The 13,259-nt window shown below is 38.8% G+C and overlaps 1 protein-coding gene across 5 annotated transcripts in view; it reads right to left on the reverse strand.

The window, feature by feature from the left end:
• Window positions 1-13,259, reverse strand: part of RPAP2 (RNA polymerase II associated protein 2) — a 100,240-nt gene that overhangs the window by 22,247 nt on the left and 64,734 nt on the right. The window contains exon 12 of one of the 5 annotated variants that reach the window (XM_061121384.1): window positions 1,180-1,240. The exons of the other annotated variants lie outside the window; for them this stretch is intronic. Coding sequence (XP_060977367.1) covers window positions 1,195-1,240 — 46 coding nt within the window. The 3' untranslated portion in view covers window positions 1,180-1,194. Of the gene's footprint in view, window positions 1-1,179; window positions 1,241-13,259 lie in introns of those variants that run through there. 5 annotated transcript variants of the gene reach the window in all.

Genomic DNA, 13,259 nt, shown 5'->3' on the forward strand with positions numbered 1-13,259 from the left:
GGCTGTTAAAAAATCAATTATGATAATGATAATAACATTTATCATGTGCTACCTAGGAGATTTAGTGTGTACTTGTTCTAAGTATGAATTATCTCTTTTAAACTGCACAATGACGCTGAAGAATATATACTGTTCCCACTTTATGAGTAAGGAAATAAAGGCACAAAAAAATGTAAGCACCTTCCCCAAAGTCACAAAGGTAGAAAGTGTCATGTCACGGCTTTGAAACCCAGGCACTGTATCTCAAAATGCCCATGCTCCTGGCTAATACGCAAGCTTTCATTCTTTGTAGGCTACAGAATACTATATAATCTTCACTTATGCCCTTCACTACTGTGCCCTCAGTGAACATGCAGAAGAAACAGAATGTTTTAACTGCTTTAGAGAACTAGAAGGACAACAAAGTAGCTAGCAGCAGAAGGAAATGCTAATGAAGAAATCAAACAAGGTCTGGTGTCTGTTAGGAGACAGTAATAGCAGTTTTGGGGTCTGGGGATTTCTGCAGCAAGTCATCAAACAGATAGCAATCCTTAGGCATCTAGAGCCAGGATTTCCTGACTTCTCTTAACACTTGAGCCTTAAGTGTTGTTGCATAATTTTACTCCTGGAAAGTGAGCCAATGAGATTTCCTTTATTTATTCCCTTGTCCTTTTAATCTTTATCTGAAAAGATTTCTTCCCTACCCCCAAGTCCCTAACACAGAATGTAGTAAGAAATATATATTACCTTTCTAAAATTTTTGACTTAAATCCTTTTTGGAATAAGCTGAAGTATAAAGAAATAAATACTCTAATAGTGCCTGTGTACCTCTAAACATTAGTAACCCAGTGGATTACTTTTGGGGAGTCATGTAAAAATTGTTTTTCTTTCCATAAAAACCAGGCTCACAAATACAAAAAAAAAAAAAAAAAAAAAGAATGGTTTTGACAAGCTATAAAGTCATAATAATATGTCAGGGAAGATGCTAAACCCTGAAGACTGGTAATTTTATTAATAATTCATTCAAAAGAATTATGATTTGCTTCTATCTCCAAAGTTATTTACATTTAAAGTTGAATAAGAACTATATATAACCTTTGTTTTCCAGATTCCTTGACTTGTCTACTTTAGTATGTTTTATTACTTAATAGCAAGCAACTGGCACTCCTCCAGACTGACTGCTCACTGGATATCTGCTGGATTTCCATGTCCATGTCATCGCTGCAGTGAGGGGCCTCTGTGCCTGTCTGCAGAGATGAATCTGAGACAAGATCATAACCTTTTATCAGACTTTATGGTTTTGGTCAATGATAAGAGTTGGCTGTTGCCATTGACAACGATGCTTTTGCCACTGACAAAGCAAGGATTATTTTTAGGGTACACACCACCTTAATGATAGGTACTATTGGCTGAATGGGTGGGTGGACCTGTCTGATGTAGAGGAGCACTGCATTGAGCTTGGAGACAGGGTTCTGTGCAGAATCTGCTTTTGTTAGCAGTGACCATGGAAGGCGGCTTTGGAAAGCACAGAGCACTAAGCAACACAGTCTATGTGTGCTTAGAACCAGGTCCAAGGACAAATGAACAAAGACTTATTACTGGAACTATTCTTTACATTGTCTCTTCATTGCCACATCTGACAGCCTCTCCTTAGTTCTTTTTCCAGTTGACTGCAGTATTTGATGTCCTCATTCACTTCCTCCTTTTCTAGAATTCTCCTTCTTTGACTTTTCAGGCACTCTTATCTCAGTTCTCCTCCTACTCCTGAACTTTTATGATCTCTCTTGCTGGCATTCTTTTTTTTTTAACCAGCCCATTAATAATGACTGGTCTTACCTAAGGTTTCACATTGACCCTCTTCTGCATTAAATCCTATCTTGTGGCTCTGATTACCAGTGATTCAAATCTCTTATCTTCTCTCTTGGGATTTTTTTACACTTTGGATGTCTAAAAGGTACCTCAAATACATTCTGTTCAAACCTGAAATTCTGACTTCTCATTTTCATCAAAACCTTCTGGTATTAGAAATCTCAGTCATCTTTTAACTCTTAACCCTTAATGTTCTTTGTTCAATCAATTACCAAGGCCTCCCGATTCTCCTCTGATGTGCTTCTTGAATCCATTTCATTTCCCCCATTCTCATTGTCTAATTCAGATGAATCATCTCCTCCTGGGACTACCACCTCAGCCTCCTAAGTGGTCTCCCACTCCATTCCAGTCTCCACACTGCCACCACAATCCTCTTTCATGGATCTGATTAAGTCACTTTCTTTGATAAGTACTCATAGGAGAAACCAAATTTCTTTGGACCTTTTATTTTTCATTTCTATCACATGGATATTCTTATAAATATTTCAAATAATATGAAAATATATAGTTGTATATTTTTTTCTCATCAAGCAGAAAGGTGGAAAACTTGGATATTTATTCATCCATCTTTGTATTCCCCACAGGCTTGTTCCCTTAACAGTAATACATAATTTGGTGGATGATTACAGAACTGAAACTGCTGCTATGCCATACTAGCACTTGTCAGGGTACTACAAGATGCATGGGTATGTGTGCGTGCTTAGTTGTGAGTGACTCTTTGTGACCCTGTGCACTATAGGCTGCCAAGCTCTTTGTCCATGGGGCTCTCCAGGCAAGAACACTGGAGTGGACTGCCATTCCCTTCTCCAGGGGATCTTCCGGATCTAACCAGGGTCTCCTGCAACTCCTGCTTTGGCAGGTGGGTTCTTTTACCAGTGAGCCACGCGGTCCTGGACAAACGATGGTCTGTGGGCCAAATCTGGCCTGCTGCTTGTTACTTTTGTAAATAAAACTGAAAAACAGTCATGCCCATTTATTTATGTATTCTGTAGCTGCTTTTGTGTTCCAACAGCAGAGCTGAGTAGCTGGGACTGTAGGGCCAGCAAAGATGAAGATATAATCTGGCCCGTCACAGAAAGTTTGCACACTCTTAGACTAGAAGATTAATATGCACCAATTTTAATTTAAAGTGAATAACTCAGTCACTAATACAGTGCTTTATATGCTGTAAGTCTGATGATGGGAGCAACTAACACAAGATGAGAAATCCAAAGCAATCATTTGGCTGTAGGATATTTAAGATCTGGTCTGTGAAAGATCTTCTGCACCCTGGACCACTGAAGTATGGAAGATGCTTAACGAAACCAAAAATATCTCATAAAAATCTACCAGCTGGAGAGAGAACTTTCCCTGATTTACTTCACTCGAGCCAAGCTGAGCAAAATTGCCTCAATTACGCCAAGGTTTGGTTTGTCCTCACTTAAGAGCTGGCTGTGTTCTTTCTAGGGAGTGCTCTTTCCTCAAATATCTACATGGTGGACTCCTTCATGTAATGCAGTTTTGTTTAAATGTCACCTTTTCTATCTGAAACCCATCGTCTCTTTTACCTTCTCTACCTACTTACTTTGTCTTCACAGTCCTTACTATTTTCTAGTTCTGTTGTTTGCTTGTTTACTGTCTATCTCTCATCCAAAAGAAGGTGAATGTCACGAGGGTAGTGACTTGTGTATTTACTGCATTCACTTTGTGTCTGGCACACTGTAGGTGATCACTGATTACTTGTTTAACGAGAAGAAATGGCTTAAGAGGTCACGAATTTGTTGTGTTTACTGAAATATTTTTTTTCTTCAAAATATTCTTCTCCTTTCAGTTTTAGAGGAAGGAAGGGAGGAAACATTTTCTTGATGCCTCCTCCTGCCTCCACATAGTATTATCTTCTTGCTAGAATATTTCAGAAAATCTATCAGTGAGGTGAGATGAGCTTCAAATTCATTAGGTAGGCCAAGCATTAAATCAAGATCTACCACTTGTTTCTCCATTTCTCCTCCTCACTTCCATTTGTCCTGAAACTCAGTGTTGGCCAAGGGTGAGTAGGACTGAGAGCCACTGAGCAGGCTTGGTCTGTAGCTTTAATTCGCTCCAGTCCTGTAGAGGAAACTGTGGAGCAAGGGGCTGTTCCTCAAGTGGTTGCCTGGTGCCTTCCTCTGGAGCAAAAGTACTTTAGCTTCACAGGTTAAATATGAAAATGACACTTGGCCAAAAGGAAGAGCACTTTAGAATTTCTACAGTCCAACTAATACAGGTCATTATTTCTGTGTATTTCTGGTTGGTTACTGTTCTTGAATGGGGTGTGTCCTCACTCTTTTTAGGTCAATCACAGTAACGGAGTGTAGCTGCAAAGCTATACTCCCTTTCAGTCTCCTGCCATTAAGGTAAAAGATCTAAGAAAGCAGACTCAAGATCATTTCTTAAGGTAGTGATTTGGACCCTTTACACAAGATAGTTAATAAACTACCTCCATGACCTTGAAGGAGGGAGATTCTTTTCCTCTGTGTGTGTAGCATGTTGCAATGGTTAATAGGCTTTAAATCTGGACATTGTTTCTTACATATAATGTAAATGGCCCTCGAAGAATATGGAGGTGGTAGGGTGTGTGTGTGTGTGCGAGGGAGAGGCAGCACTTAAAGAGTTATTCCTTCATATTCTTGAAAATGGTTCTCAATTAATTCCAAGTCTTTTTATTATTTCCTAATAGACGCCATCTAACTGCTCCTTATTCAGACTGGTGTTCTTCCCTATATCCATAATTCTAGCTTCTCATTTTTCCGAAAATTCAATGCCCCAGAATATACTGTTCAAATTCATTACTTCACAACAAAAAAACATCTTCAGAGAAAGATATCATGATGTAAAATCTTTCACATCTAAGTTATCTTTGAAGTAAAACCTCAGAATCTTATCAATCCTCTCCCTTTTTTGTTAAATTGAGTCCCCAGGTTCCTTTCAGTACTTTAAATGCATATACAGATGTATATGCTAATCACCTGTTTAACCTTTTAATTAAAGAACTCCCACCCTATTATATATTTAAAGGGACTCAAACCTCTGTTCCAGTCCAACAACTTCTAATAGTGAATATCAAAGGAAACAATAACTGGGCCCAAATAACTACTCTACTTAAATAAAATAGTAATATAGCATAGTTGGTATTTAACAGTGTGCTTTATGTAGGAAATGCCTTTAATCAATAGAAAATGTGACTGGCAGTGAGTAAAAACAAAAGATTTTTATGTTTCCATTTATTTCCTTTGGGTATTTTTAAAGATGAATAAAAACCTCTAAAGGTGACACAAAAAGGATAGTTTACCACAAATAGTCTTTATGTTGGAGAATATAATTTGACAAAAACGATGTAATCTGCAAATGTATAAATCACAAACAAGCCTCATGAGAACTCCACTGATTCAAATCTCTATCCTGAAAAGAAAGGCAGCCTTCTATAACTAGTTCTTTACCATATGGTCAACGGCATGACAACAGAATAAAAAAAACCAAAGTGTCAAACTGCATCTTATTGATAAGACCTTTATTTAGCTGACTGCTCCACATATGCTATGCATCAAAAGGAGCGTCTGAAGTCAGGCTAGGACAGGTACCCTCTATTTGTTATTACTGAGCTATCAAACAACATCTGGTTAACAGGAATTATTGTACACAGAATTGGGAAGAGTTTCAAAGTTTGACAACTGAAACAAGAGATTCTTAATTAAAAGTGGCCTTTCTATAAATCCTTATATCCACGGATTTAGAGCTATACAAACTCTTGCTTAAGCCTCAGAAGAAAGTTATCTATGACTGTGAGTCACTGGTTTGTTTCGTATCAACAGAAAAAGCTATATGAAGAATTAAAGTTGTAGTTTACTGAACAAGTGGAGGTAAACAACTGATGGGACTCAAGGTTATCCATCTCCTGTAGTGCATTAAAAACCAGTAATCAACTTGGAATTTTAAATGGCTTTCCCAATGTGGCTGTATTGCTTTGCTTACTGCACATTTCCACTGGGGAGCATACAATGCAGCTCTTGCAACACCAGAAATCGCAGCCTGGTCTGATCGATCCTTTCCTGAATAATCTGGGTGATATGTGTGAAGATCACATCAGGCACTTATCTTCAATGAAACGGCACAGACATCCCTTAACCTGACCATCAACACTAAGAAGCAGTAACTCTTAAGAGTTTCCTAAACTTGCAGAATCAAGCTGGTAGGCTGCTGTAAAATGACACTGAACAACACTCTTCATATTCAGTATAATCTTAAGTGAAAAAAATGCTGTGAGAATGTCTATGTGAATAAATGTCACCAGAAAGCGTGCTTCTCTATGGTTTGGGGTTGGAGGAAGGGACAGGAAGTGAAAAGCCACACTTTTCTGTATTATCAGATTTGAGAAATTACTAGGTTCATAAAGAGTTCTGTTGCAGTAGGGAAACCTGTTCTGCTGATTACCACACATAAAGGTGATGAATATGCAGGGACTGCCAAAAGATAATGCTGGGCTTAAAAGAAATTTTTTGACACTCTCTCATCCTTCAGAAGTTAGGGCTGGGAAGGAGAAGGTAAGAGGAATACTTCTGTTAAAAGGAAGTACCTTCAATATTTACACGCACAGCACTATGCCTGTTACTTTACCAATGAAAACAGAATAGACACTACAGTTCCTGACATTTCAGGGGCTTAGAATCAAACAAAGCCAAACGTCTTTTGGGACAGATGAGGCATCTTTATTAATACTGGCCTGAGTAAGTGAGAAATCCGAAACATGAGGTCTAACTGCACAGTCTTCTTTGAAGAGGCTATTCCACTTAGTTTCTTCAAATGTGACCTATCCAGCTAGTTTCCTTTTGACAACTGAGGTGGGCAGGGTAAGGGATTCATCCAGGGTCACACTGGTTGAGAACAGTGCTGAGCGTGGACACCTTTTATCACAGAGGTGTCTTGCGATCTATCAAGTCTGGGTACTCCTTCCTGCACTGCAGCAACCGTTGTCGCTTTACCCTTACTATGTCTTCTTTAAGAAAATGAGTTGGGATTCTCCCTCCTTCTCTACATGAACAAGTGCTAAATGATAAAAGGATGACCTCTGTGAAAACACACACTCAAAACTGAAACAAAGGAGAGCTGTGACCAGTAAGTAACCCAATGGGTCAAAATGTCATCTATTTTCAGAAATTTGAGGCCTCACACAAACCCAAGGCATTTTACAAAACATCCCTCTCAGATATTAAAGAAAATTTTTTTAGTATAAACTTCCAAAAAGGATATCATCTGTATGTTCTGGGCTCATATTTAACATAACTCTTTCTCTACCCTGAGTGTTTCTTACTGGGGAGAAGGTAGATGATTATTCAACTATATATGTCAGTGATTTCTCTAAAAACATTTATCTAATCTGTGACTCCTAGCCTCCTCCTTGAAGTAACACAGTGGCCCCAGGGGCACAGGGAAAGAACAAAAAAAGTCAGCCTTTGGAAGAGCTTTTCTTTTTCCATAAAATAACATGTAGTGGGCCATGTGCAGAGGTATTAACTCCTTCATGGCACTTCCCTAAGTTGCTCTGGACGTTGTTTTTAAGTAGCTGCTCTGTATGTTGTTTTTAAGGAAACCATGTTTACTGTTTACTTAAAAACAACATCCAGAGCTTCCCTGATGGCTCAGAGGGTAAAGCATCTGCCTGCAATACCGGAGACCTGGGTTGAAGCCCTGGGTGGGGAAGATCCCCAGGAGAAGGAAATGGCAACCCACTCCAGTATTCTTGCCTGGAAAACCCCATGGATGGAGAAGCCTGGTGGGCTACAGTCCATGGAGTTGCGAAGAGTCAGACACAATTAAGCGACTTCACTTTCTTTCACTTTCAAACATGGTTTTACTCTTGTTTGACAAGGAAACAAATGACAAGAGGCCAGAGCTCAGTTTAAAATTCAGATACTTTAAAATGGGTGGCTTTGTAAATTAGAGGAAGTGAATTAGTTTGCCTTGAAGAATGCCAATTTCTTCCCCAGCCATTCCTTTTGTGGCAGGATCTCAGCCACTGAGTCAAACATAAGCAGCTACAGTGATTTCCAAGTTTGTAAAAAGAAACTTTTCTTTATGAAACTAACTTGTTGATTTTCCACCTTTCTGTGAAGTTACACCAAGTGTTAACTCCAAAGTGAGGCTCAAGTGACTTTCTTAAGGTCACGTAGTTATTAAGAGATGAGCAAATAAGCCCCAGAAGTACCCACAGGTCTACACTTCTAACCACCATAGCACACAAGCTCACATGTCTGATTCATTTTAAGAACTGAGTAGACTTTATGATTTCAAAGGCCCACTTGTCAATGCTCTTCAAATAATTTTTGAAATCTGTCATTACAAAGTAAAACATGCTAATGAAAACAATTCTATTTTTTTCTAATTAATTCATCCTTTCTGTAATAGCCAAAAAGCATCTTCCAACATCATTAACTACTGCAGACTTTAGAAGAAACCTAGGAAATGCCTCTAAGCAACCAAGTCCTGGCAGATACAGCTAAATTAACTGATTTAGCGTATCTTTATCTAGCACACTAATAACTGCACTAGAATCAAGGACAGTGGTTGTCAATTTTGTCTGCACATATTACAACCACTTGGGGAACTTAAAAATATATGTCCAGGCTCCATCTTAGACCATTCAGTTAAAATCTTTGAATCAGGTATTATACATTTTATATATATACACACACACACACACACACGGATTCCCTGGTGGCTCAGATGATAGAGTCTGCCTGCAATGTGGGAGACCCGGGTTTGATCCCTGGGTCGGGATGATCCACTGAAGGAGGAAATGGCAACCCACTCCAGTACTCTTGCGTGGAGAATCCCATGGATGAAGGAGCCTGGCAGGCTCCAGTCCACAGGGTAGCAAACAGTCAGACAGGACTGAGCGACTTCTTTCTTTCTATACATATACAGATGTGTATGTGTGTGTGTGTATGTATATATATACACAAAGTAATTTTTATTTTTTTGGCTATGCCATGAGGCTTGCAGGACATTAGTTCCCCAAGCAGGGATTAAACCTACACCCACAGTAGCGAAAGTGTGGGGTCCTAGCCACTTTACCGTCAGGGAATTCCCCAATATTAGTAATTTTTAAACACTTTCTATGTGATTCTAATGGACAACCAGTGTTTAGAACCAATGTTGAATTTCAGAATTGACATAATCTGTGCAGTTCTGATCATTTGTTATACTTGTTATCCACACTGCTGGAAGAAACCGAATAGCAAAGAAAATGAGATTTTTATATAGATACCTCTACCAAAGTAGAAGATAATACAGTCCAAAAGAAGGGTCTCACCTATAGGAATTTGTAAAAGGAAGATATTATTTGTACCTCTGGGGGGTTAAGAAAGACTTCTAAGGAGGCAGTGACATTAGAAGTGGGTCTTGAAGGCTAGGACAGGCAAACATGAAAAGGAAAGGCATTTTAAGCACAGTCCACAGTGATACAAGCGAACAGAGAACACAAGGACACAAAAGAGAAATAAGTTGGGTAAGCAGGTTGGGGCTGTATTAGGAGGGCTTTGAATTTCAAGCAAAATCACATGATAGGAAATGGGGGTGTCACTAGGTTTCTGAACAAAGGCCTGCCCTGATCAGAATTAAGCTTTAGTGAGTTACTTTTGTAGCTGGAGAAAGGATGGGCTAGTTTGAGGGAAGAGACACTTGGCCAGAGACCTGTTTAAGAAGGTTATGATTGCAGCAGTCTAGGCAAGTAATGAAAGCCTGATGTGGGTTGGTAGCAATGGGAAGGGAGAAAAACAACTGGGTAAGAGAAATTACAAATGAAGTATTTAGCAATTGATTAGATATGGGAGGTAAGGGCAAGAGAAGCATCAAAGCCAACTTCAGACTTCAATTCTGGGTAATTAGGAAGAGATCACCTAAATCTCAGATTTGAGAGAGTGAATTGCTTTAGTGATATCCAAATGGAGATCTCCCTTCCCCCAAATAAAATTTTGGTTTGCAACCTAGAAGAGATGTCAGAACTGAAGATACAACTTTCAGGGAAGGACAAAAGAAACATTTCATTAGGACAACCAATTATATTCCTAAGATGTCTCCTTTACTGGCTACCAATTATATTTTCCTGATTTCTTGAACTAACCTTTCACCAGCACACTTCAGAATCTCTTGCATCCTTGTCTTAACTTTCCTATTCATCAAAACTACAATCTGAGATCAGTGCTACATACTTGCTTTCTCCACACCTACAACAGGATGGCTGAAAAGTACTGGAGGGTAGGAGTGTGGGAGGAAGAAGGGAACTTCAAAAATTGATACCATTACAAATCCATGATCTCTGGCCTCATCTGGGTTACTTGTCAGTTTTCTCTGGCACTTGGTTAGGTTCTTTTCTGTACTCTCAATGACTGTAACCACTTTCTTTCACACCCTACTCAACCATCATCTCTTTAGTTTCAGAACCCAATATCATATTCATTGAAAACATCAACTTTATTAGAAAATGAAATTGTCAGGCATGATTTTAAAATCTCCCTTCTACTTACAAACTTACCTATAGCCACACTTATTTAGTCACTAAGTCCTGTCCAACTCTTTTGTGACCCCATGGACTGCAGCCCACCAGGCTCCTCTGCCCACGGGATTTATTCTTCACTTATTTTCTTCCGGCCTCAGAAGATAATGTGTCTCTGTATTTGACCATGATCTCACTTCTTTGATTATGGGCTTCCCAGCACCTGCCAATGCAGGAGACATGAGAGACATGGGTTCGTTTCCTGGGTCAGGAAGATTCCCTGGAGGAGGGCATAGCAACCCACTCCAGTATTCCTGCCTGGAGAATCCCATGGACAGAGAAGCCTGGTGGACTACAGTCCATAGGGTTGCAAAGACTTGGACACAACTGAAGGGACAGTGCACTCTATTGTATGAGCTTCCTTGGTGGCTCAGAAGGTAAAGAATCTGCCTGCAATGCAGAAGACCGGGGTTCAATCCCTGAGTCGGGAAGATCCCCTGGAGAAAGGAATGGCTACCACTCCAGTATTCTTGTCTGCAGAATTCCATGGACAGAGCAGCCTGGTGGGATACAATTCATGGGGTCACAAAAAGTCAGACACAACTGAGCAACTAACACTTTCACTTCTTTGTGTTTCTTCTGGGACCCTGTTCCACCATTATGTCTACCCCCCAACTCTGCCCTCAGCTTCAAATTCTTATTAAAATTCTTCTCTGTACCCTACAAACATACTTAAGTATTTTATGCAAAACAGACTGTAACTTTTCAATTTCTTTCCTACTCTTATCAATTTTCTTAAAAGAGAAATGTACATTTGCTAACTCCACTTCCTCTTGTTAACCTGGGATACTGAGTTTCATAAGATTCTTCAAAATTACACAGTTTTTTTCTTTTCAAATGTGTATTTCTTTCCCTTTGGGGAAAGAATACATAACTTTATTTCTACTTTCAATGTTTTAATGTATCTCTCAATCAATAATGTGAGCTGTAGAGGGTTAGTGGCATTTAGTTTTAGGCAGTTTGAGGAATTTCGGAGTATGTGAAAGTTGTATGAGCTAGTGTTTTGGATGAGCAACATACTTCTCTGCACTGAAACCACAGGAATATGTGGCAGCTGCTTTATTCTTATGAAACATTTTTGCAGTGTAGTTGATTTGTCATGCATTGTAATGGAAAACCTCCATGTGGCAAACAGCATCATAACATGGAGAACTGAAAAACTCATTAGAAAGAAAATCAGTAAATAAAATTGTACAATTCCGTTACTATAACGTGATTTCACCTCCACAGAAATTATGGGTGTTCAAGCAGTTTGTAGCGGTTTCCTGAGTACTTTTGCTCCAATGTAATTTTCAGTATTAAGCTTTATGTATTTTGATATGTCTTGCCTTTTAAGGCAGAATATACCTGAGCTTAAAAAACAGACATTACTTTGCCAACAAAGGTCTGTCTAGTCAAAGCTATGGTTTTTCGTCTATGTCCATACCACCCTGAACGCACCCGATCTCGTCTGATCTCGAAAGCTATGGTTTTTCCAGTAGTCATGTGTGGATGTGAGAGTTGGACCATAAAGAAAGCTGAGCGCCGAAGAATTTGATGCTTTTGAACTGTGGTGCTCGAGAAGACTGTTGAGAGTCTCTTGGACTGCAAGGAGATCAAACCAGTCAATCCTAAAGGAAATCAGTACTGAGTCATTGGAAGGACTGATGCTGAAGCTCAAATACTTTGGCTACCTGATGTGAAGAAATGACTCTGGAAAAGACTGAAGGCAGGAGGAGAAGGGGACGACAGAGGATGAGATGGTTGGATGGCATTACTGACTTGATGGACATGAATTTCAGCAAGCTCCAGGAGTTGCTGATGAACAGGGAAGCCTGGCATGCTACAGTCCATGGGGTCGCAAAGAGTCAGACACAACTGAGAGAGTGAACTGAACTGATACCCGAGCTGTACCAGCATGACAAAGAGAAACTCACACTGCTCCCTGAAAATGGGACTACACAAATAGCAATAGTGAGAACTAGAAAATAGTAATCCGCCTCTTACCTTCTGGCCTTTATAATCTGTTCTAAAACTTTGCAAAAATATCAATATTTAAACTAGAAATAAATCAGAAGCATTTTAATTTTGCCTGCAAGAATCATATGACTTTACTGCTACTGTTAACTAGAACTATCAGAATGAGAAAAGTCAGAGGCAGGAAGAATATTAAAAAGGTGTTAAGTCTCTATAATACACAATCTAAACGGAAGTGTTTAAAGACAACAGAGAAAAAACACCCCAGGCAATTAGGTTTCTTGAATTTAAGAAGCACTCAATATACCTGGGAATGAAATTTTTTCCCCTTCTAATTTTCATGCAAGTTTGCAAGACTAGTTAATAAAAACATATTCAGTAAGACTAGTTAAAGAAGAGTCTGCCTCTAGAGTGAATTTTTCCATTAAGATCCATTAATATTTGATAAATGCTTCCAATTCAACGAACAAATACCAACATGTAAAACATTTGAAGAAGTCTCCAGAAATGTGTCTGTGAGGCATCAGAGAAATAAAAGATTTAGTGTTGTATCTACATACTTGGTGATTAATTGCTCTATAACCAATTCTTCTATTTATCAGTCCATAGAACATGAAAGAATAAGTCCATCAAAATCAGAGAAAAGCAATATTTGAAGTATAAAGTATTTAAATCAAAGACATTAAAAATTAAAATGCTCACTAACTTTATAAGTTAGTATGAGTTAAAAGATAATCTCCGAGTCAGATGTCTAGTTTTGTTTTTCATTAATTTTTAAAAGGTTTTATAAATATCTATTTGCAAAAAAGCTATGCTAGGTTTGGTTAAAAGTAGCAACTGTTTTTAGGCTATTTACATCCTTATCAGACAATATTCATCCTGGAAGATA

This window comes from Dama dama, chromosome 20 (genome assembly GCF_033118175.1).
Source record: "Dama dama isolate Ldn47 chromosome 20, ASM3311817v1, whole genome shotgun sequence".
In the NCBI taxonomy this organism is placed as follows: domain Eukaryota; kingdom Metazoa; phylum Chordata; class Mammalia; order Artiodactyla; family Cervidae; genus Dama; species Dama dama.